This window comes from Chelmon rostratus, chromosome 1, assembly GCF_017976325.1.
Source record: "Chelmon rostratus isolate fCheRos1 chromosome 1, fCheRos1.pri, whole genome shotgun sequence".
NCBI lineage: Eukaryota > Metazoa > Chordata > Actinopteri > Chaetodontiformes > Chaetodontidae > Chelmon > Chelmon rostratus.
Window position 1 is genome coordinate 13,277,494 of NC_055658.1, and position 25,269 is coordinate 13,302,762.

Genomic DNA, 25,269 nt, shown 5'->3' on the forward strand with positions numbered 1-25,269 from the left:
AAATGAAGCAATTTAAACTACAAAAAAATGCTATATATAAATAATAAAATACACAACAATAAACTATGAATAATTGAAAAAAAAACATCTGATAATTCTCAGAATAATTCATGTTTTTCACAATTTTTAATATACATTAATATTAAGTAATAAAAGCTGACTCAAGCTTTTCACATTTTCCTTTAATATCACATTTTTTTGTGATATCAGAAAAAAATATTCCTAACATCAGAAATATAATTTATGTCAACTTTGAAATCTAAAACTGGATTTTCAGACATGATATTCATTTGATAAATAGAGTAGGAAAATATTTAAAGGTGCACGCCACCGACTTCACACATGACGCTCAGTTTACTCATCATGAGGAACAACTACTTTACCTGTGAAAACATTTGTGTAATATCTTAACTGGCTCAGGTGAAAGTTTCCCAAAGTCTGACAAACACGAGCTAATCCTGATGACATCAGCAGGGTTACCTGGTGTTTGGGCTTGACATGTAAAATTTCAATTTCAGACTGGAGGCCTTGTAGGAGGCAGGGAGAGGTGTGGATTTGCATAATTGCATTATGGGAAATGTGGGATCCATTTTTTTGTTTGTTTGGTTTTTTTTTTAGCTTCACCCATGCTAGATATATATAAAAAGCAAGATATCTCATTTTCTGCTACTGCATTATTATGTTATTCTGTTTGACAGACGTCCTCCCAACTTATTTAAACAATTTAAGCAACAATTGGCACTTACATAAAAGAGCTTAAGTTAAAGTTTGTTCATTTTTGGTGTCAAAAGTTGAGATTGTTACCAATGAAATGTGGATCTGTGATTCTAAAACTTTACTGCGGAACCGCAAGCTGTCAGGATATTAATCCACGTTTTCAACCATTTTCTGAGTCACCTGTCCAAAAATATGATCATCTGCTCCTGGAGTTGTTTCAGGTGACTCACGCAGGATCCTGACATGAGTCATTGAAGCAGGTGTCTCATATGTCGATCCCTGAACTCCTCCTCCTCCTCTTCCTCCCTGCGCGCCTCACATGCTGCTGCGTCGCGCGGCTGTCGCGTGTGCGCACTCACCGCGCCATGGCCACAGGACCGTCTGTTACCGCAAACACTAGTCTTCACATGGATTACGAGACCAAGATTTTCCCCCGCACCGGCGGTTATGGACGCTATAACCGGATCGTGGTCGTGTTCAGCTGGTTCCCCAACTTCGCGGTCATGCTGAATCTATTCAGCGACGTTTTTTACACCCTAATCCCGGACTCGTACCACTGCAAACCCGACCCGCAGCTCCTGCCCTCCACCTTCCTCCTCAGTAACTTCACCAAACAGGGGTACCTGAACTACACCATCCCCTGGGTGAACGGCACCGGCCTCAGCCACTGTGAACTGTTCAAGTACACATCCAACACCTCGGACTTTTCCGAAAATGTGCCCCGGGAGAGGGTCTCCTGCACCAAAGGCTGGGAGTACGCCCATGTCGCCGGGCTCCAGAGCAACTTTGTCACTGAGGTAACCCACCCAACACCACTTCTCTTCTTATTATTTTTTGTTCTTAAATAACATTAATGAGCCAAGGTCAAAATGTCTCAGGTTGGAAAAATCAAGTTGCTTACTAATAGTCTTTTAGTAAACACTTGTCCCACAGAAAGACCACACAAAGGGACAGCTCAGATTTCAGGGATGTAGACGAGATCTTAAAGAATAGGAGAAAAGTGCTTCAGTCACAAGTTCAGCAACAACCTGCATCATCAAAGTCATGCCACCAATAACAATAAGATACGCCTGCGGGCCATCATCCAGGTCTGTGCGGGTGCCTGCTTTAAGTTCGGACCTCTTTAGGTGGAGTTTATCCACATTTTGAGGCTGAAGTACGACAGAGGAGCCACTGCGCTCCTTTAAAAACAGCATTTCTGCATCCAGCTCGGCTGCAGGTCGTTTATTTTTACCTAAACTGTTACATACAATATTTCACAGACTGCAGAAAAACTATTCCCTTGGTCGCTTTGAGAGCTTTTTTTAATGTTTTGGTCTTACAGCAAGTTGGTGGTGCCAACCCGGGTTTGTTCCAGGCTCAGGTCAGTAACAGCAGTTTATCTCTGCTGGGAGTTTGCGTGCTCGTTAAGATGTTTGTTCACAGCATTAAGTCACTGTTTGCTCAGGTTGAACACTTAAAACTTCGTTGTTGCTCAGATTCGTTGACACTCTCACTTATCTGCTGTCTTGCTCAGTTTGTCCCAGGGTCCAGTCACCGCTCAGCCGGGCAGTGGACCTAGACTAAGACCTAGACGTAGAAAACAGTATATAGACACATATGTCTGCTTTAGGCTAATGAACTGAAGTATGGACTCTGAGGTGTCGTGTGGTTTGCATACCTCCAGAGCCTGAACTCAGACGATGGCTTTCTGTGCAGTTGCATCTTGTTGTGCAACCGCGTGTGTAAATAAGCTGCAGGAACTTGTTTATCTGCTCCTCAGTTTGTTTTAGTGGACTTCAGCCATTAAATGATCCATCCCAGTCTGCAAATATTGATAAAGACCATGAAATAATTCTCAGTGTGACCCTTATACAGACACCTCACACATGCACGCCACGTCTGTGTCTGTGCAGTATTTTGCAGCACACATTAGAGTATTGGATGCAGACTTTGAACCTCGGTGGTGAGAGTTATGGGCTTTGGTGGAGAGCAGGGACTGACAAGCAGGATAGAGAAGACATTATGGGTAATCACCCTGCAACTATACAGAGTGTTGTCTGTGTACCAGGGCTTCAAGGAAGTAGATACTAGCAGAGAGGAGGCTTTTTCTCCATTTCCCCCCATGAGAAATCGGCTCTGGGAAGTGTGAGGCTCCCATGTTCCTTCCTGAGACCCTGAACACCTCCTCTACCATCAGCAGCTTCCTCCCTCCATGACCTCATTCGCTGCGACAAAGGAAAACTTAATTAAAGGAAAAATTGAGTGTAACAGTGCTCATCACCTTGAAGTACACGGGTTGGGCAAAGAAACAGAAACAGCTTCGAGGACAGTAGTTCTGCTCTTTCAACTATTAAGCTGTTTTTTCTTTGAGACGGAGGCGTTGATTTGACAGGACTGTCTCCTCTCTGAGTGCAGTGTTGATGTTGAGGGTCTGCTTGTTACCAACCTTCCTCTCTTCCGATGACCAATGCACCAGCAGTTCAGACAACAACTTATTTGGCCTTCTTGTATCCAATCAGGCAACTTCTCTGATGCTCCAGACTTCTAAAGGGCCTTCAAAGGTTCACTGTGTGGTCATTGTTTTTGGGGGATTTGACTGTAAATTTGTCTGGTAATAACAAAAGGGACCTAAAGATGGGTCTCTCTTTATTACTGGAGCCTGTTTTCAAGAAGCTATGTTGAGATATAGTTGTACAGCCTTCATATTGTGCTTATTTTGTACATATTCCATGTGTTTATTCATATAGCCACAAAGCAAACATGGTGGCATGTAATAGTCCAGTGTAGGGGTGCAGGATACAATGCATACAGTGGTGCTGAGGGGCCTGAAGAGATCCTGTGGCCTTCATAAGGAACTGGAGTTTTGACCTCTTCAGACTTTTCTCCACAGAGCTTGAAGTAGGCGAAGCTGTGATGGAGATGCCTACTCTGTCAATGCGGGTCCAGGATTTCATGTTTGCTTGCTGCCCTGCGGCAAATGAATCCTGCAAAGTGTCTGTTTTACGTTATGTCGCCTTTGAAAAATGGTAATTGTAAGACCTCTTCTAAAGCTGAGATATACTGTTAATCAGTTTTTTGCAGGATGACTTGCTTGTCTAGCGGCTTTGTGTTTGTGATTTAATGGACAGTCATCACTGGCTGAATTTCTGGTGTTGTCAACACTGTAAAATAAGTTTTAAAACTCACGATGGCCTGCTCAGCATAGGGAAAACTTATCAGTATAATGCAACAACAGTCACAAGTAGACCCTCACCACCTGAAAAATGCGTGGAATAGTATCAGAATAAACTCCAGCTGTGTTGGGTTGAAATGTCACGGACTGAATTGTGCAATACAGTTATATATATCATGTAAAACCGGTCAAGTTTCAACTGCAAATTGTCTGTTTAAACAATAAATGAGAAAGAAATTCTGAAGCTGAACAAACGTTGAAACCAGATCCTTCATCTTTCAGGCACACCTCGATCAGTAGCTACAAAGTATTCAGGTTTGATACCCAGCCTGGCCTAATCCAGCAAACTCGAGCTAGCTTTTATACTCACAGTGCTCCCACTTCTCAGTTTATTGAATGCTACCGAAATTCATGTTGTTGCTTTGATCCCAGACTCTGCAGCCATGTGTATCTGGTAAATGCTCACCATCATGAAATACCTCGACTAAACACAGAGGACATAGCAGAGGCGATGGGCGATGGAGGGAGAGAAGGGAGTGGAGAAGCATTTTCTTACAAGCAGCAGCTGGTACTAACCAGGCGTAGAGCTGTCATGCTCTACTTTGAGCACTACTTTGTTCTAATGTAATAACACTGTCAGCAGACATCTTAACTCAGTTAGAAACAACATGATCTACATTCCCGCTTCCTCACAGAAGTCTCTCTGTTTGTGATTTGACCGGTCGCCTGCCATTCTCTGCATGTTACGTAGTCAGATTAGATGACTGCAGCCTGTTGGCAACAATTTGTTCATGTGCCTTTTTTAACACCAGTAAAATCTGCTGAACCCAATGACGGCCTGAAAGATTAGAAGTCTGTATAATTTATAGTTTAAGGATGATTATAATCCATATTATTTATTGTCAACAAATCCTGCAAAAGACAAAACTAAAGAATTGATTTCTAGTAGATCTTTCATGCATCATCCTCCTGTTTTAAATACTACTACAGCACCAAATGTGTATTAATCCGCAGCTATAAATAGTCCCCAATAAATGTGCTCTTTACTTCTGTTTGACTAATATATGCTAAAAACTACAGCTCTTGTTGGATATTGCTGAGCCTTTTTTGTTCAAAGAACAAAACTATATTTGTGACCTGTTTTTAAAGATCTACGTTTTTAGTAGGAACCAATGGCCTTGGGGCTGAGAGCCATAGTCAGAGAAGGGAAGAAAAATATAGAGTAATGGCAGCCTTAACAATCAATGAAATAAAAAAAACAGTGGTATAATCCTTTAACCTTTAAATAAGTGAAAAGAACGCACCAAAGTTTTCCCGTTGGTACAGTATATTGAACTCTTTGTGCCTGCGAACCACGTGGAACATTTTTATTTAAAGCTCATGATGTGTTGTAAAGCAGTTTGTCTCTTTTTAACCTAATGGAATAGCGGTGCTCTCTGTTTAAGACGCCTTTTTCCTCAAAGTTAATATGGAGTTTTATTTTGGTTTGAGAAAGCATCAGTGTACTTGTTTGTCTTCCTTTGCAGTGGAACCTGGTTTGCCACGACTACTGGAAAATCCCTTTTCAGCATATCTGCTTCATGACGGGATGGATTATAGGATACATCTTCCTTGGTACATTGTGCGACTGGTAAGTAAGAGTCATACTTGATATGTTGTTCCAAATTGAATAAATAAGAATGACATTATTACACGAATAAACAATAAAATGTGTAAAATATATCATGAACCTCGACCCAGTATTATGAAATGCTAGATTATCATTACATGTGAATGATAACATCTATTGCATATAATTTTTATGTCATTAGAGACATTTTTATTTCATTATGGCATTTTTAATGACAGTGGTGTTGCCCTGCTCCATCGGCTTTCAGCCAATCACATGCCCCCTGCCTCTCTTCAGCTAGCATGCTCAACGACTGCTACCAAATGTAGCCAGTTAGCTCCTGTTCACTAGAGCAGCAACAATGCTCGCGTCATTCTAATTCAGCCAACCTGAAACTGGTGTTAATAAACACACCAAATCAAGGTCTTTAGCTTTCATGCTAAAAAGGGCTGCTAATGCTACACACATGCTAGGCTAACTAGCTCTAAGACTCTCTGTCTCTGTTAGATCTTGACTCTAATGATGATCCTCAGCAGAGGTTCATACTAAGTGATAAACCAAACTGGCAACCCCCAGCTCGTTAGCCAGCTGGGTAGATAGCACGTGCAACCTTGTTAAGCTAAATAAAAGGAGATGTTAATTTCTGCAGTATGCCTGTCTACTGTGTTTCCAATTTAAAAAACGTTTGGATGCTGTGTAAAACATAAATAAAAACATAATGCAGTCATTTGCAAACAAACTGTCTTTACTGACAGTTTTACAAAGTGTTCCTGAGTCAGTGTAGTAATATCCTCCAATCATGTGTTCACAAAGTGGTGAACCTCGCTCCATCCTCGCTTGTGACTGACTAATCTCTCCAGGATACGTACCCAATCATAAGTCTATCACCTGTTGCCAATCAACCTGTTTACCTGTGGAATGATCCAAACAGGTGCTGACCGGCTAATTCTGGTAGCAGCTGTTGAGCATGCTGCTTAAAGAGGCAGGGGACATGTGACGGGCTGAAAAGTGAGACGGCTGAAACAACACCACCGTTTTGAAAAGTGACATTATGACACACAAAGTTGTGTTTAATATGTGTAGTTGGCATGAGCTCATTATAAAAGAAAAGTGGACTTTTCAAATGGAGCATTTTGAAATAAAATATAGAAATAACTTAATAACTAATTTTGAAAGTGAGTTATGAGCTGACTATTATTAATTTATTTTGCAAGGTGTTGTTTCATCCATGTACTTATTTTCACAATGTATTTGTACGATTCATATTCATTCATATTCTTTTATGAATTAAAAAAAAATTGAACATTGGGGGCTTCATAATTTCTCTTTTGTCTGTTTTGTGACCTGGACACGACGGCTGTGTGACTTTGTGTGTTTTCAGGTTGGGTCGTCGACGATGTTTCCTCCTCTCCATCAGCCTGTCCAGTCTGTTCGGGGTGGCCGTGTGTTTGTCCAGCAGTGCCGTGGTGTTTCTGCTGCTGCGTCTCTCTCAGGGCGCCATGCTCGCAGGGGTGTTTTTGTCCTCGTACATTGCCAGTGAGTATCCTGACATTTAACTGGTGCGCACTTATCTAGCGTAAACCGCTAGATCCTGCAGCCTCATTCAGTAATCGACTTGTCTGGGGGATTGCGAAAAAAAAAAAAAACAGCCTCTGCTTCTTCATATGCAGTGACGCATTTTGTTTATTTTAGGGAGCTCTTTAGGATTCCTGCACTTCAGTGTTGACTCATTCGCTGGCACTCTGCTTATGCAAATGTCATGTTTTTGTTAAATTGCATTTCTCTGTTTTTGTTACAGGAATTTAGATGTACAACAAGAAACCCATAAAGTAGCAAAATAGACACAAAAATGATAATAAATAAGCAAAATGAGAAGCCGATGTGTAAATAAGAGGAGAATAGTGACACAACACGTGTTGCAGTTTGTCGTTATGTTGGTTTCATTAGTCTTTGTTTCAGTATTAAAGAGTTCTCTCATCGACTGGCTGATGATTATTTAATATAAGTTAGTATAGATCTATCTTCTTTTCTTGCAGGAGCTCTGTTATATAATCGTTGCGTAATGTTAATGTAATGAGTCGTGGCCATGTGACTCCCGGCACACTGTATAAATCTGGTTGCATCCATGCAGATTTCCTGAGTTTGTGTGCAAGCGGAGTGGCAGCAACTGCACAGTCAGCAGTCACAGTTTGTTTCAGCGCTTTACTTGGCGAAAACAAAGAAAACATTCACATTGCAAGATAAATACAGAATAAGAATTCTAACTGTTGAGTTATTTTATCAGTCAAAGATAAGGAAATTCCCACTGCGCAGGAGCAAATTGGAAATCCTTCCTATCTCTGTATTGCCATCTTATCTTTACTTCAGCAAACACAAACAACTAAAATCAGGCACTTTTATTTCTGATGTCTGGAAGTCAAGAAGAAGAACTGAAAGACAATATAATGACAGTTAAAAGTCAGTTTAATGTATATGCTCCAGTTATTTATTCGGGACAGGTCAGTTGTTTTACCTTCTACCTCTGCTCTTGTCGGGTGAAAGGAGATGGCTTAAAGACTCACAACGCAGTGAATAGATGCATCTGTGTAAAAGATCTTGCATGCATTCCACACATTTGTCATCATTATTGCTTGAACAGTGTATTATATAAGGCTGTAGATAGATGGAACCACATAATGTTCAGGAGATTGTCTGTATAATCACTTCCCATCTCCTTAAGTCTCTGTGATAAGACAGAGACTAATTTCATTATTTCCATCAGGTCATAACCACGAGTCTAATTTGATTTTATTATGATACTAACAAGATAAAAGAGGATTTACAGAACGCATTGTTTGTTGGGTGAAAACGGCAAACCACAGTTGTCGAGCCAAAGAATCACACAAGGCATACAGTGTTTCTTCATGCAAGAGAATGATCAACTGTTATACAGCTGTATGCCCGTCCAGTGAATACTCTTAGTAGACAGGTTTTTAGTGAAAATTGATAAAGTCAGTGGTTTTGATTCCTGCTCACATCAGCAGAATTAGCTTTATTTTCACCATCACAGAACCTGTTCAACTGTTCTGCCACAATGCAAAGCACAAAGGGAACAGAAGAGATAAATGGTGAATGATGTCATCAAAATCTTAAGGATCATAACTTTAATTGCCAGTTGCTGTTTTATTGACAAGCATGTGTCGTATAATTTCCTGTTAGTAGAAAACAGTTGTGCTTATTAATGTTTTTTGTATTGTGGGATTGGGACAAGCTGTAGTTTTGTTTCTGTTTTTTTAGAATGTATGTAAACTGGATGACTGTGGCTGTAGGCTACATGTTTGAATTACTCTCCTAAAATGAAAGACATGGACTTACGCTATTTGTATTTGTTTTGGGTTTGTGTATGACAGACTAGTTGTGGGGGAATTTGAGCTGATGACAAACTGAAGTGTGATGTGCTGAGCTCTGACTGATAGCAGGCAGCTGGTTGGTTTCTCTTTACCTCTACCTCTCAGCTGTTGTCCGTTAGGGGCTCTCCAGTGCACAACCCCTCTGTGGTTAATGTTCAGCTGCCCGTCTTCAGTATGACTTTCTCTATCTCGTGATGTTAACTGGCCGGCAGGGATACATAGTGTATCAAATACAGCGTGTTTTCTCCCTTAGAACTGTCTAAAACAAGAGTGAAGCGGCATGGGAATGTATTTATGTTAGCTTTTGTAGGAACTGTACATGTTCCTGCGTGGGAGGAGGTGGTACTAGGCAGTGGAGCGTTCAAGTTGTCTCATCTGAAATACACACACACACTTTTTTGTTCTGACATATACACATACTCCCACATTCCTGAGAGGTCAGAGCACGATCGAGTCCAGATTTTGTTTTTTTCAGATTACGTTGATGTTGAGCCGAGGCCCTGCCCAGTGCTGCTCCTCCACAGACTGAAAACAATAGCAGGACAGATTGAAAGGCAAGGAAGTGAGCAGGAAGTGAGCTCCTCATTACCCCCCCCACCCCCCACCCCCCACCCCCCCCATCCTGATGGGGAGGAGGCGGAGAGCTCTCAGAGCTTTGAATGAATGAGGAATGAGGTTAAAGTTCAGCAGAAACTTGCAGTTTCACACATAGTCCCAGACAAGTTTACATCAGTACCAGAAGTTAAGAGTATTTTATCTCTTGGCAGCTTTATCTAGCTTGTTGAACCTTGCATTTGTGTTTTTAGATGGTATTTAGCATTGTTCTTTGCTTTAAACTGGCAAACACAGTGCAAAGAGGTTGTAGCAAAAAAAAGAAAGGGGAGGTTCCACATTATAGGACATTTGAAGCTTTTGCAAGAGGATCCTGCTGTGGATCTCATGTCTCGGGACCCCACATCTGCAAGCCAGTGGGAAGTGAGTTTGCATCACTTCCTTTCTGTCTCATCAGTTAATTCAACACCTTACAGTATCCTCTTTGAAACAAAAAGGGAAATAAAAGTCCAAGACAGACACACAAAGAGTGAAATGTTCAGGTGTTACTGGAAGATCTAACTTTATTGTCAGTTTGTGTCGCTAACATTAACATTTTAACATAGGACTCGTCTAATATTAAGCGTCAGTCAGTTAACGTGCTGTTCAAGATGAGCTTGTTGTGTTTTGTGTTTGAAGTAATGGCATCATCATGTTTTACCCTGAGCAGGGAAGAGTTAAAAAATACTGGCAGCATGACTTCAAGCATGCACTGAGGTTTTTATAAGGCTGAGTTTTATAAGGCTTGTAAGTAAATCTTGAAAACCTTTTTTATGTTGTTTATTTCATATTATCTACATGGTCTGGTGAAATTGAAGATGTGATTTTGTTTTGTTCATTATTGAGATTTTTCTGTTTCAGGTTATCTCTTAACATAATAAAAAAAATAGTCAAACTTTATATCTTGTGCAGTATTTGTTGCATCATAACAGGTGGCAGATTGTTGTGCAGGTGGGTGGGACCGTTTTCTGTGTGAATGGGTTCATGTTCTGACAGACAGTGGACTGGTTTTTGACAGATGTATTAATTTTGTTTTAATGTTATCCATTATTCCTCGCTCTCTCAGGGTTGGAGCTGTGTGACCCTCCCCATCGTCTCATGGTTGCCATGGTCAGCGGCGTCTTCGCCGTGTTCGCAGAGCTGCTGTTGCCGGGCATCGCCGTGCTGTGCCGCGACTGGCCCGTTCTCCAGGCTGTGGCCACTTTGCCTCTGCTCCTGCTGCTCTCCTATTGGTGGTGAGTCATATGGCAAAATGCGGGGTGTGTTTGGGCAGTTTATTATTTTACAGTGAGCCAGGCTGACATTGTGACATAATATGTTTGACCTGCCTGTCTCCTGTTTTGAGCTCACCCCCTCTGACAGCCACACCTGAGTTAACATGCATGTTTGAATAAATAAGATCCTACGTGGGAAGTTCTTGTGAACACCACACAGTTAGTTTAGTTATTTATTCAGGAAGCGTCATTGAGATCAAGACTGTACACACTGAAACTTCTTTCATAAGTAGTTTGTCAGAGAATATTCGAGCTCTGTATCCCTCTATGATATGATAGCAGAGTTTTCTTTCTCAGCTGTGCATCACTATTTCCTGAGTCTCCTCGCTGGCTGCTGGCCTCAGGTCAGATCCCCCAGGCGAAGAGGAGCCTCCAGGAATTCTCCACCAGGAATGGTGTTTGTCTGCTAGATGAAATTTACCCCGGTGAAACCCTGCTCTCAGGTACACACACACACATATATATACACGCACGTATATACACACAAACTCTTCACCCCTTCAGGCTCCTGTCAGACCCTGACATCCCGAGACATGCCATGAAAAAAAAAAACAGACAAGTAAAATATGAAGTAAATAAAGATAAGTTCTACATATGGAAGTAAGAAATTCAGTCTGCAATGAGAAAGAAAGGAAGTTTGCTGCAGTCACTGAAGGTTCTTGCTTATTCTTGAAATCTAATCAAGATCTCCATCAGTCTTTATGTGAGTCCAAAAACGATCCCAAGGAGTTGTCCCGTCTTCCAGGTGGTGGATGCAGTGTCACCCGCAGCATCTAAAATCCAGAGATTTAGCTGCTCTTCAATGTCATAGTGATTCTGGAAGCTGTGGTCGAACCATAATGGCAGAAAATGCCATTATGGCATTACTGCATATGTTTTTTTTTTCCATATTGATCCATTGCAATTATAATACACTTAACACTTAAAGAGAGTTTAACCCTTCCCTGACAGCTTCAGTGTGTAAGATATGACGCGAATTTTAGTTTGAACATTCAAAAAAGGAACCAACATTATCAACAGAATGATGTGAGGAAGTAACAGGTCTGACAGGACACTGACGTTAGCATGCTAACCAGCTAGCCCCGGCCTGTCCTGTGTCAGGATACCACCTCATAACAACTTTCGCTCTTTTGTACTGAATTTAACTAAACTAACTTAAAAAAATACAACTCACCAACACCATTTTGTCTTTCTCAAAGTCTGGTTTGGTTCTCTACATTAGATGAGAAAATATTGCTGCTTTTCCACGCTGGTGATGAGCAACCTTCCTGTCACAGCTCTCCTGTGCCAGCCTGCTATATCTTCATTGTTCACCACAGCCTTTGGATCTATGGGGATATGCTGAACTGTTTTTCACCCTCTTTCTGTTCGTAGAGATGGATTTGGTGTATAGAGAAGACTTTCAGCCGAGGTACTTCTCAGTTCTGGAGCTGCGACGGACTCGTGTGATCTGGAAGAACTGCCTCATCCTCAGCTTCACACTGTGAGTTCTTGTCCTCCGGTGTGAAAAAGCAACGCTCACCTGACCTGATCGACAGGCTTGTTGAATCAACATGGTTGGCAGCTGCCACTCACTGATAATCCCTCCTGAAATTTCCATGTCGTGATAAAAGTGAGATGCAAAGTGTTGGGTTTCATCGGTGCATGTGGTCTGACTCTGGTCTCTCTTCCAGGTTCATTGGAACAGGCGTCCAGTACTGCTTCACCAGAAACCTGCACAGTTACTCCACCAACTTCTACTTCAGCTACTTTCTGCGAGTGATGATGGGAGCACTGGCCTGCATCTTCATCTGCTTGTCCGTCAATCACTTTGGTCGCCGTGGAATGCTTCTGCTCTCTGCCATCATCACTGGACTGTCATCGCTGCTGCTGCTGGCCCTCACTCAGTGTATGTTACATCCACATGTCTCACTTATTAACATTTGTGCCACAAAATTAATCCTCCATCAACTTCTGCCATGGCTATTGGAAATGATGAGCCTTTTTTTGTATAATTTATCCAAACAGGCAATTACAACTTGTTTAAATTGCTCAAAACACCAAAACAATAATTGTGTACTCATACTTTGATTGTTGGCATCGAATCTTCCTATTTTTGCAAGCTTAGATATGAAGGAAACACTTTTTTTCTTGTTCTCATCCTTGATGTCAGGACGCAACATGGGACTTGATATGTATTTAATCCATTTGGAGCTTCCCCCTTGCTCTTGAAAATACAATGCTCGTGCCATTCACGTAACAAGTGTGGAGCTTGGGATCATGCCAGTTTTGGGTCCCAGAAAACGTTGATGCTTAAAATGGTGCTGCAGTTAGACTTTTTGCACAGAACATTAAAAAGTTATCTTGTTATGTGTCAGACCTGCGTGGTGGCCTGGTTCTGGTGCTCTCTGTCGTGGGTCTGCTCTTCTCTCAGGCTCTCGCCATGCTCAGCATCTTCTTCGCCTGTGAGGTGATGCCGACCGTGGTTCGGTAAGTGTGACGAGGCTGTCGATAGATTTTTCTGATTGTCAGCAAAGTCCCATGAAAAGACCAAAAGGATCAATTAATTAATCCCGCTGAGAAGTGTTAACTGTGTAGCTAAAGCATGTTATAGCTAATTTTGAATATGTATTAGTCCGCTGCTAAAAATAGTTCCCTACAAACTCCTGTTTGTGTAATGTGTGTTAAAAACTGGGATACCCAGCTAGCCATTTTTTAAGATTTATTCTATGTGAGCAAATAGCCTGAGCGCTAAGAGCTACAGACTGGGTAGGGAGGTTTGAAAGAAAAGAGATACAGAAAATGCGCCAACACAAGATGATTTTTGCTCTTCTCTCTGTCAGGGGCGGCTGCCTCGGCCTGGTGTTGGCAGCGGGTTGCGTTGGCATGGCCGCCTCCTCCCTGATGGAGCTCCAGAATAACGGCGGCTACTTCCTCCACCACGTCATCTTCGCCTCCTTCGCTGTCCTGTCTGTCCTCTGTATAATGCTCCTCCCTGAAAGCAAACGTAAGCCGCTCCCAGACTCCCTGAAGGAGGGCGAGAGCCAGCGCCGGCCTCCTCTCTTCCTGTCCCGGCCCGACAGGGACAACCTGCCGTTGCTGTGCACCCGGCCCCCGTTGTCGGAGTACAACCCCGATAACTATTCCCGCTTGGTCTCTGCCACCAGGAAGATGTTGACTAAAGATAATTTGCCTTACAGGATCGCTGTTCACCCCCCTCTGCTGTCAGACAGTGAAACACAGGGACAAGAGAATGAGACACTGAGAGAGGTCGTGTCTTAACGCTTCCTCACCCCCCTCTGAACAGACTTGGATTATCCCTCCTCCTCCAGCTTCTAGACATACCTCTACAGACGGTTTACAACATCCTTTATTTAATTATTGTCTGGTTGGTCATAACTCGACTGGCCGAAGAACCTCGGTTTGGATGCTGCGCAGTTAACAGCGATGGCTCTAATCGCTCTACTTTCTAACAATGGATCTCTTCTTGTTATGTTTTACACATGAAGTCGTTACTGTGCGTTTTTTCAGCAGTGGCCTTATTTAAGTAACTTTTTTTGTCATCTAGAACTTTACGAGGGCTAGAAAAGTCCCCCTTGAGCTGTAAAATTGTATTTTTATTTGTTGTATGCTTTGTTCCCTTTAAAAAGATCACACTGCTCAGAGGTTTGTGTGGAGCCGCATCGTCAGACACGAGTTTGACCAGAGAAGCTCGCTCAACTGTGCAGCGTCTGTCGATCATGTGAGCAGCGGCCTTTCGTCCTTTTATTAGTAACTCATGCACTTTTCATTAAGTCTGTCCATCTGATTCACTCGCAGTGTGTTGGTGCCGAGAGGATCCCGAGGAGCAGCGGGACACACAAGACTGGTTTCATGCTGTTGTTGTGGAGTCCTGTGTTACACTTGTGAAGCACACAAGAGGGCGCTAAATGACGCACTGGTCATTGAATATGATGATGGATACTCCTCTGCCGAACCTTGTCATTGCAAATATTTCATATAGAAGTATTTGGCCAAATGTTGGGATGTGAAATTAACAGCAGATGATGGTGAAGTCTGTTGCTGACAAGCTTCTCTTCTCTATAAACCACTGTTAGGTCACAAGTTATTATTTAAAGGTGCTATTTTTTAAATAAAGTAGCTGATGGATTTGCAGATGTACTAACCACTGTAGGTAGCAGACAGATGTCAAAATGAAACTGTGCTTTCAGTGCTTCAGAATTTAACTGGAGGGCACTCGATACGTTTCCCTGATATGAGTCTTCTTCCTTTATGTTGTTTCATAATTGATATTTCATGTTAAACAGTGAGGACATTCTGCCTGCTAACATCTTAACATTGTTGCTGAAAGGATGTTGAACTCTTCAAGGTTGGTGTGCGTGCGTGTTTGACAGGAGATAAACACTACTTGATTGGCCTTCAGGAGGTGCCATTGTGTAATAGTCAACTTGGAATTTCACCTCCAGCGAGCAAAGAAAGGTGCTTTTGTGTTAGTTGAAGGTCCCACAGTTTATCAGAGAAACTCCTGTTACCATTTGTTTTTGTGTCGTAACTCTCTTTACGTAAGCTGTTGTTGTTGTCAAGTGAAAACATTAGTAAGTAAGAAATATTGACATTGTCTCAATCAGCTGCAGTTATCTACCCCAAAGTAAATTAAATTCAGAACATGCAAATCACCATAATTGAAGTAAAGAAGCCACAGGAATGTTTTGTATTGCTCAGGTGTTACCCTCCCACAACACTAGATGGAGCTCTTCTGCAAGAAATATGGACACGTACTGTAGTACTTCCTGTCAAAATGTCAGTATACTGATGTTGAGGAGTATTTTTGTGTGTATGTGCGTTCAGATTACACTTGTGTGATATTTACCAACGGAAGTCCCTTCTGACAGTCTTCTGGGTGGAAAAAACAGCCAGATGAGTTCAATAAACTCAACTCAGTTTGTCATGATGGTCACTGTGTTGCCGTCTTTGTTACCTTAACACTGTTGTAAGTAACTGGTTTTTGGTCAATTTTTAACTTAACCTGCAAAAAACCTTTAAAACTGGACAAAAAAACAAGCTGTAAAAAAACATTTAAACGGTAAAACTATTAAGAGATTTTCAGATTTTATTGGAATTTATGGTCAATCTCTTGATGTATATGCACTCAGCTGCATTGGCAGGCAGCCTATAAAGCTGCTAATGCAATAAGAGCCTGGAGAGCCAGAGTGAGCAGAAGGCCCAGTGTGCTGAGGGAATGAGCGACTCCGGCGTTGGGGTAGCCGTGGCTCGTCCTACATGGGTTCTGCACCGCATCATACGGAATAGGCACATCATCTGGACGGGTGGCAGCCATCTTATCACGGACCTGACGCACAGAGATAAAGACGGTCAGGTGGTGGACAGAAAGGCACTGTGACAGGTGTGTGTCATCACTGTGGCCACCGTGTACAGAAAGTGCAGGAGAACTACAATGAGCTGTTTACTGAAAAGTGAGCAACTTGTGCCATATACCACTATTGTCAGGATAAGTCTTGCACAACTGGAAAATATCTGGACATTTTGCTTCATGTCCATTAATATCTGTAGACCGTGTGCATGGATAGAGGAGAATGTCAGGGTTCAAATAACCATGCTGTTGGCACGTTCTTTACATTTTGGTCAGTCTTCACCATGAGAACATAATGCTGAATTAGCTGTTAGCTGCAGTGGAAGAAGTATTCAGATCCTTCCTGTCAAATACTGTAATATAGAAATACATCTTTACAAGTAAAAGTATAGAAGTATCATCAGCGAAATGCTCCCAGCCAAGAAGTCACATAACCCCTCAAACCACCATTTAATTTTTATTCACACACCCCCTGTTTGAACTCTGTGTAAAATGTAGATAACAGAACAAACTATCAAACTGTGTTTACTGACAGTTTTAGAGTGTTCCTGAGCATACTGAGTATCTGATCTGTCAAAAAGGATTAGCATGTTATCACATTCTGTTTTGTCATTAAGTTTTGGGAAACCTGGGTTGTAAACTAGTTTTTGTACGAGTTAAACAAAAGACATATAGCATTTTTAGTAGTGAGTTTTAGAGGTGTTTTCGTTACTTATGTTTCCAGACTTTATGCTCAGCTAACCTAAGAAGCTGCTGGCTGTAGCTTCATATTTATCAAACAGACATTAGCAAGGTGTCAAGAAAGCACATAAGGGTGTTTTACCAAAACTACTCCTTTTATGACTGCCAGGGCCAGAAAACTGAACAAACACTGATGACTCATGAAGAGACCGTGTTTAAATCCTTGCATGACCATCACACAGCTGCCTTCATTTTCCCGATAGGAATCTTTCTGTTCACTACAATCCATCCCAGATGACATATGTGGAGCATTAGACCCTCCCTGCCTGGTTAACACCCACATCTTTCAAACTTTACACCACTCAGTTTGCAACACACACACACACCACTGAGTTATGTAAACTCAGTGGAATGTGTGTGTGTGTGTGTGGCTATGTATTACTCATGTTGTGGGGACATTAATCTGTTTACACAGTCACATTGCAGGGACTCGCCTTACTTGTGAGGACAAAATGCAAGTCTCCGTAATGTAAATCGTTTAATTTTAGGGTGAAGACTTTGGTTAAGGTTAGATTGAGATTAAGGTAAGGGTTAGGGTCAGGCCAGGCAAGTAGTGGTTATGGTTGTGGTTAGGGTAAGTTTTCAGGAAATTAATGTAAGTCTGTGTCCCCAAAAGTGATGGAAACCTAACGTGTGTGCGTGCGTGTGTGCGTGCCTCACCTCCTCAGCCTCTTTCAGGACACGAATCAGGTTGTTTCCAAGAGCAGCTTTGACCTCGTCATCAGTCCATCCTCTCCGCAGCAGTTCAGCCACCAGTTTGGGCACCTTGGACACGTCCTCCAGACCCTCTGGAAGTCTGAGAGAGATTTTACGTCATGGTTCATTTTCTATGAAATGGGTCTTTAACTGTTTCATCCCAGCTTTCCAGAAGCTTATCTTAAAGTCAAGGTTTGAACGTTACGTACTCACCTTGTAACCCCGTCGTAATCTCCACCGAAACCAATGATGTCCGCCCCGGCCACTGTCTTTATATGGTCAAAGTGCGCTACGATGAAAGTAAACATGAGAATAAACAGATGGGCACAGAAAAAGATAAATGTTAATATTTAACCAGCTTTACTGTAGTTGTCTTGGTTATAACAATAGCTTACCAGCTACGTCTGAGAGGTTGGCGGTGTGTTTGCAGGTCACATAGTCGTTGTAGAAGTTCACCATGACGATTCCTCTGGTTTCTTTCTGGAAACATAGACAGGATGTTACATGACAGTGAAACTAGAAACTCTGATCAAAAGGATGGAATGAGACACTTGTAGTCTGTTAGGCGGGAGACAGTCTATAGTGACAGAAGGTGCAGAGCAGCAACAGAGAGAGACATGTCCTGGGCCAAGAGATGCATAACAAAGTACACAAGGATATTGACCTCTGCTTTCTTATCAGATTATCTTATCTTAAATTGCCTGTTTTTAATCTGCATTGTTATTGTACAGTGCTGCACAATAACTCCCATGTTTACTGTTTTATTGCCTGAAACCGGCAAGCTGCCACTATGCAGGTATCAGTAGAACTGAACTGTAGGTGTTGATTTACCAATTTCAACCCTTTGGTGCAATAAAGAGCATTTATGGCTGCGTTCTGTCTGAGATAATGAGCAGTAAAGGCTGGATGTATTGTCTAAGTTCTTAACAGCTTCAACAGGATGATGATTTTACTGGTTTGTAAATGTTGGGAACCACTGGACCAAACCACACCACTGTAGACAAAGCAGTTAAAATAGCTCAGCCAACTGCTGCTTAGATACGAATGATCAATATTAACTATCTAATAACATCATATATAATCACATAAAGCTCACAGGGGCCACTTGTCTACATGCAGTACCTTTACTTTTATATACTTTGTATACATTTTGCTGATAATACTTTCACTGAAGCCACATTGTTTTACTTGTAATGGAGTAGTTGTATTTCATGGTTTTGGCACGTTCACCTAACTGAAGGATCTTACTTCCACCACGAGTGTCCATTCTTACATCATACACCTCCTTCTTCTGCATCTTTCACTTTCGGGGCTTGAACCTCTAACACACACACACACACACACACACACACACACACACACACACACACTCACCACTCTCTTGAGAACTTCATTGGGGACGTTCCTCTTGTGTGGACAGACGCTGTAGGCAGAGGAGTGGCTGAAGATGACCGGAGCTTGAGATATGTCCAGCACCTGGTTCATCACATCGACAGTCACGTGGGCCAGGTCGATGAGCATCCCCAGACGGTTCATTTCAGCTATGACTTGCTGTTGTAGGCAAGCACTATGATCATTACATGATCTACACATGACCTTGCTAAAAGCATTCTTTACTTCATTTCTAGCGTCACTGTCAATAGTTTACCTCCTTCATGTAGCAACAGTCAGTCCTGCTTAAGAGACTTTATGTATTTTGACATTTAAGAGTCTTTTTCTGTTGATCAGCTTGAAAAAAGCCAAATTAAATCTTTTTTGATTCAGTGTTGTAAGAAAATAAAACATGAGAGCTGAACACTTTTTAGAGGCCCTCAATCTACACAAAAACAATAACGAAACACTTTTGCTTTTGCTCCCTTTGAAATAAAATATCTTTTTGTATGTACACACAAGCCTTATTTCTCTGAAATGTATTTGAAAAAGTGCTAGTGAGCACTTGTCCTTTGACAAGATAATTCATCCACCTGACAGACGTGGCATATCAAGATGTACAGCGTGATTATTACACAGGTGTGCCTGGGGCTGAACACAGTAACAGGCCACTCTGAAATGTGACGTTTTATCTTGAAAAAAGACATTTATCAGGCACTAAACTGCTGATTCACCTGACCAGGGTCACAGATATCATTTGTCTTTTTGTTCACAGTATCTAGCAGGACGAATGGAAAGGAAAATATTACTTTATCAAGTGTGTTTACATATAGGTATTTGTTATATTCATATTTCAGGAGCACTATGTCGTTATTTTGATCACTGAGGCACATTTGTACTATAAAAAGGCATAATTTCACATCTGAGAGGTAATGTTAGGTTATGCCTGTAATAAACTGAGGTTGAATAAAACACATCGGGAGTAAAGTGATTTTAACACGCTAATACGTAACTTATTACAGATGGCATGTGCTCATCGCTGCCAGTACACTGACCTTGCCAAATGGAGACAGGCCATTATGCTGAGATGGCTCTGATCCTGTGTCGACAAGCCAGTTATCCGCCCTGACCGGAAAAAACACAGTTCCAACAACAATGGAAGAAACCAAGTCAGTTAAGAAAATGAGATTTGATTCCTTGGATGTACTAAAGAATAAGCAGGGATCACATTTCTAGCCTGGAAACTGCATTTAATAACTCTGTAAGGACTCAAAGGCAACATGCTGCACTTTGCAATGGGATGTTATTACAAATATACATTAAGTGTTCTGAACTTAGACTGAACAAAGGAGTAAACTACAGTCAGATATTTTTTATTTCTTTAGGTGCAGTTTTCCTCTCTACCGCCTACAGCTTCAGTAAATGTAGTCAGCTAAAGTCCTCAGGGAAAACATTCAATGCCAAACCGGCTCTTCCAGAGAATCCGATCCTGCTGCCTGGAGGCCTGCAGGAAACCCCCGTACTCCCCACAACACAACCTAAAGCGACCATGATCCCTGATCGTAGAACACCACACAGATACACCTGAGCCTTACCGAGGTTGGTAATACAGAGAAACAGTCAAGCTTGTATTCTTTCTGTTTGTCTTTTAACTGTCTGCAGGTGTAGTAGCTACCATGAACAGTGCAACTGAACGAACCTTTATGTCAAATGAAGTTACTGAATATGCAGGACAGCTTGTTTATGTTGTTTAGGTGTTACATGGACGTGTGCATGTGCATTTATGTGCTCAGGGCGGCAGTGGTTTTAAATGTCATATTTGGCAGCAATAGTGACTTCACAAATGACGATTTTGCATACCAAACATATGAAGAGCTTCTAGAATGCGCTGCCATATTATAGATTAACTTACCCAACAGTATATAGCTTTAGAAATTAGTAGTCGATCAATCAATTAGTTGATTAACATGAAATGAAAACTATTTTGCTCACAGATTAATCGTTTTAGGTCCTTTTTCATGCAAAAACACTAAACATTTCATAGTTCCAGCTTCAAGTGAAGATCTGCAGCTTTTTCTTTCTGCTCTTGGTGACTGTGATCGCCATTCGTCATTATTTTCTGAATCAATCGATCAATCAAGTAGTCAGCAGACGAATTGATAATGAAAATGATCATTAGCTGCAGCCTGATACAATATAGTTTAAAATGAGCTCAATCAGCTACAACAATGAAATGCTGTTTGCACATTAATGCATGAGAAATGATGATATAACTCCTGTGATCATACTGTGACTTTCACTTGTTTTACAGTGTGGTATTCTTACTTTTGGATACTTCCTCCACCACTGGCCCACGGACACAGATCTACACACACACCTACACACACTTGTGTGACGCTTGTATGACTGTTGTAAAGTCATGTGTGTGTATTTTTCTTTGTGTGTGTGATGTCATAAATCTGCAGCGCTGCTTGCTCTTACCAGGGTGTGTTGCAGGAGTGTGTGAGTGTGAGGTAGCGGACCCCCAGGTGGTACATGTTGCGCAGGGTGCCCAGGCTGCTGTCGATGGAGTGACCCCCCTCCACCCCGATAAGACTGGCTGTCTTCTTCGCTTTGAAGGCCGTCATGATGTCTGTGCAGCACAGACATGAGAGATGATGGGTGATTCAGCCAGAAAGCAGAAGCAGGTATGAAGAGAGTGGAGGTGACACTTAAATGTCTTTGGAATCACCAGCACAGTCTCACCTTGGCTACTGGCGGCAAACATGAAGGTTTCTGGGTATTTTTGACACATCCTGTGAACCACATCTATCTGCTCCAGTGTCTGTCGGACAGCATCTTTGTACTGGGTGTCACAGGGAACGTAGGCTGACCAGAACTGAAAGAGGGACAGAGGATAATGTATGAATGACCAGCACCGCTGTGTATCCAGGGACAGTTTAAGGAGCTGGTGCCATCTTCCTAATTACAACCCCGATTCCAAAAAACCTGGGACGCTGTGTAAAACATAAAGAGAAAGTGAGTATTTACCTAATCTTGTTTTGCCATCTACTCAATTGAAAGTACAAGTACAAAGTACAGTACAAAGACAATAATGTAATGTTTTACCTCATCAACTTAATTGATTTTTGTAAATATGCTTATTCTGAATTTAACACATTTCAAGCTGGCACAGCGGCAAGAAAAGCCTGGGAAAGTTGTGCAATGCTCTAAAAACACCTGCAAACACAGTTTGTTTGCAAATGAATGAACTCTGTCGCCCTTTATTGCTTAATAAGATGGCGTGTGACACCCAGTAAATCTTTTATAAGATAGACCTGGAAAATGGCTGCATAAAAACAATTAAAATGGAATAACATGTGGGCAATTCTCAAAAATGCATAACACATCAAATAAGACATGGGAGATCATTGTCTTGCACATTTTAAGCAATTTAATTCAATATAAAGATTTTTTTTCAACGTGGTGCTTAAATGCCAGAAGGAAAACCTTTATAGAGGTAGGCGGAAAGTTCACTGAGACTGGCACTGGATGACTCTTTCTCTGTGTTCTCAGCGAAGTCCGTCCATTCATTGCGTATAATTCACAGCGAGGAGTGCATGATTCAGTATCAAAATAAAACAGACATGAATGTTAGACAGTGTCACAGCCCTGAATCTGATGAAGACATGTGCAGGGATGCACCAATCCAACCTTTCTCGCCCTATCCCAGTGCCACACCTCAGAATACCAGTGCGATACCAAGTGCTCTTTTCCTCTTATTTTAAATGTGTATACTTCACTGTAGAGAGCTGATTTGAGTCATTCTTAAGTAATCATTGGTGAGCTGGGGGCAAATATACTGTTAGAGGTAAAAGTCCACAATAATCTCTATTCAACATTTTACTTTTGTAATGTATTGTAGTGAGAAGTACAATATTACCCTCTAAAATGCACAGAAGCAGAGGTATACACGATCACGGAAAGGATATACTCAGGTAGTACAAATATCTCAGAATTTACTCAAGTAAATGTACTTATTTACTTTCCATTACTTCTTTTGGCTGCATGAGGAAAGTATCTCCTGGATTCAAAATAAAGACCTCATTTGGACTGACATGCTGAGGTGTGGCAGGTAATATAACTGTGTCCTTTACATACAAGTTAATCTTTGCTCCCTAGAAGTTTCATCCAGTCGTGTTTAATAACATGGAGAACAAACACGTGCTAAAACCTTTTGTTACGCCTTTTGTTACTCTCTGCTTTGCCCCTCGGAGCTGCTCAGTACAGCTTGAAAATGAGGATGCTGTTACTTGCGAGGCACGATGAACTGGTCAAAACATGATCAGAGAGATGTGCCTCAGAGCTCACAGTGATATGGCCTGATTTTTGTTGTCTTTGTCTTAAGAAAATTTGTGAAATGCTATCTGTGAGCACAACATGGGGGCCAGCAGATAAAGAACCCCTTGACCTTGGAAGAACAGTTTCCTTTAATCTCCCAGTGCATTCTGTTCTGTACGTACCTGAGCTCCCAGATGTCCCTCCTTGATCTTAGGGATGTTGGTGTGTGTTGTATTAAGGGTGTTAAGATCCACTTTGTTGAGCTCATTGTTGAATTGCTTTCGAAGTTGCCACGGCAGGTCATTATGGCTGAAAGATCGGAGAGTAAACGGTCACACGTACACAGAGCCCCTTTCAACTTGAATTGTGGCTTTATAAGCAGGGAGGAAAACTGCTTGTTCAGCATGAGAAATGAGCTTTTACTTCAAAATATTCTGTTTAAAGTTCACTGCTGCTGTTGCTCATATGGTAAACAGGGTGCCATCATTCAAACACGTTATCCCTCATGCAAAAGACGTTACCACTTACCCATCAATGAGCGGGGTCTCAGACATCAGCTTCAGAGCTTTGGTCAGGTGTTGATCCTGGGCTGCGGTGACGGCACAGGAGAAGACCCACAGCACCGAACACACAGCTGAGATAAGCTTAGACAGCATTTCTTCAACTTTTACACAGTTATGTGGGTTTCTCTTCTTTGTCTTTGTGTCCCTAAACCCAATCTCAAGATTATACCACTTAACCCTACTTTAACCTGTGAGTGAGCCTGATTCTACCAACTGCTGCTGGGACAGATTTCTGTTCGGTTAGGTAACTAACAATCTTTTAGTTTAATGTTAGGACCTCACTCCGGTTTTTCTGTCTGTCCATTCGATGATGCTTTTACTTTTAACTCTGCTCATCGCTCCTCCTCTCCAGAGAGAGTCTGTTTCTCATTACAGGGTCATAAAAGCAGCAATGGTAGCTTGAACATTCCTACAGTCTCTGTACTTGTTAGCAAATGCGTGTAAGGTTAATGAATAATATACCTTTTGACTGCTTTTTCTAAAGTTCAGCATATATGATTTGGAAAACCACGTCTCTCAGTTTCACATGTGTCATTTCAGTGACCGTGGAAAAAATCATTTTCCGAACTGCTGAGCAGCACCAGCACAACAGCCAGGAGCACTGAAGAAGAATGATTGTGGGCTTCATACAAAATTAGAGTACTTTTACTTTGATACTTAACTATAAGTTTGTTTTTTGATGATGATGATTATTTGTGTTTACTGTGTTTACAGTAAATTACGTGGAAGTTTACTGCACTCACTCTGTAATTCTACAGCAACATACAGCTCCATCGCAGTAATCTGACAGGTGTTTTACTGTAAATTCACAGTTGAATAAACTAATTCAGTAGTGGAGTGTGTTTGTCTGAGAGCCACACCATCACTGCAGGGGGTGAAGTAAGAGCTTGTCATAAACTTCAGACACACACAAATCAATCTACTTTAAAGTAGATCTGGAGGTAATAATAGCGTACGATATACTGGAAATTTGATGCAATACAATACAAATACATACATAGATTAAACTGCAAACTAGTTTCTAAATTATTTCTTTGTTGTATAGAATCTCAGGAGACAGAAGACAAAGGGGTCTTTATAACTGAAATGTGTAAATTGTTTTGTGATGATAAAAGACAAAGATATATAAATAAATATATGAAGATTTCACATTTGAGAATCTGAAACTGGAGTTAATTTTTTGCCATTTTTGCTCGGAAACAAAACAATTAAATGATCCATCAAGATTGTTGTAGATTAACTTCCTGTAAATCAATTAATTGATGAATAGACTAATGATTTCAGCTGTTTGTTTGTTTGTTTTTTTGTCTCTATTTTGGGTATATTATTGGTGCAGGATACTGTAGTGATAGCAAACTTCATTTTTTCCCATTTGCTTCTCTAATAATAGTTAATAAGAGAAAGTTATATAACAACCAGAGGCAGATGGTGGTTACAGTTAAGTATTAACCTAATGGGATTTAAGGACTGATAATATTATCGGTTGCTGAGTTG

General features: G+C 41.4%; 2 protein-coding genes across 2 annotated transcripts; one reads left to right on the forward strand and one right to left on the reverse strand.

The window, feature by feature from the left end:
- The first annotated feature begins 1,073 nt into the window (after positions 1–1,073).
- slc22a31 (solute carrier family 22 member 31) lies at positions 1,074–15,597 on the forward strand. The gene is made up of 9 exons (XM_041938618.1): positions 1,074–1,514; positions 5,398–5,501; positions 6,862–7,016; positions 10,527–10,695; positions 11,032–11,177; positions 12,109–12,217; positions 12,408–12,622; positions 13,092–13,203; positions 13,557–15,597. The coding sequence occupies exons 1-9, from the start codon at positions 1,083–1,085 to the stop codon at positions 13,993–13,995; spliced, it is 1,881 nt and encodes a 626-aa protein (XP_041794552.1). The 5' UTR covers positions 1,074–1,082; the 3' UTR covers positions 13,996–15,597.
- A 243-nt stretch (positions 15,598–15,840) lies between these two features.
- Positions 15,841–23,868, reverse strand: dpep1 (dipeptidase 1). The gene is made up of 10 exons (XM_041940852.1): positions 23,741–23,868; positions 23,395–23,521; positions 21,638–21,770; positions 21,374–21,524; positions 19,948–20,017; positions 18,896–19,072; positions 17,917–18,001; positions 17,735–17,810; positions 17,486–17,621; positions 15,841–16,063 (listed from the first exon to the last, which is right to left on the reverse strand). Exons 1-10 carry the CDS (start codon positions 23,866–23,868, stop codon positions 15,884–15,886), a joined length of 1,263 nt encoding a protein of 420 aa, XP_041796786.1. The 3' UTR covers positions 15,841–15,883.
- Positions 23,869–25,269: the final 1,401 nt, after the last annotated feature.

Bases quoted from the DNA above. Each gene is read 5' to 3' on its own strand.
- slc22a31 (XM_041938618.1), top strand. From the start codon at position 1,083: ATGGCCACAGGACCGTCTGTTACCGCAAACACTAGTCTTCACATGGAT. The intron at 5,502-6,861 runs GTAAGTAAGAGT...GTGTGTTTTCAG, and splicing joins CTTGGTACATTGTGCGACTG to GTTGGGTCGTCGACGATGTT. The intron at 10,696-11,031 runs GTGAGTCATATG...TTTCTTTCTCAG, and splicing joins CTGCTGCTCTCCTATTGGTG to CTGTGCATCACTATTTCCTG.
- dpep1 (XM_041940852.1), bottom strand. From the start codon at position 23,868: ATGCTGTCTAAGCTTATCTCAGCTGTGTGTTCGGTGCTGTGGGTCTTC. The intron at 18,002-18,895 runs GTGAGTGTGTGT...CTATGTTTCCAG, and splicing joins ATGAAGTTCTCAAGAGAGTG to AAAGAAACCAGAGGAATCGT. The intron at 17,811-17,916 runs GTAAGCTATTGT...CTTTCATCGTAG, and splicing joins CAACCTCTCAGACGTAGCTG to CGCACTTTGACCATATAAAG.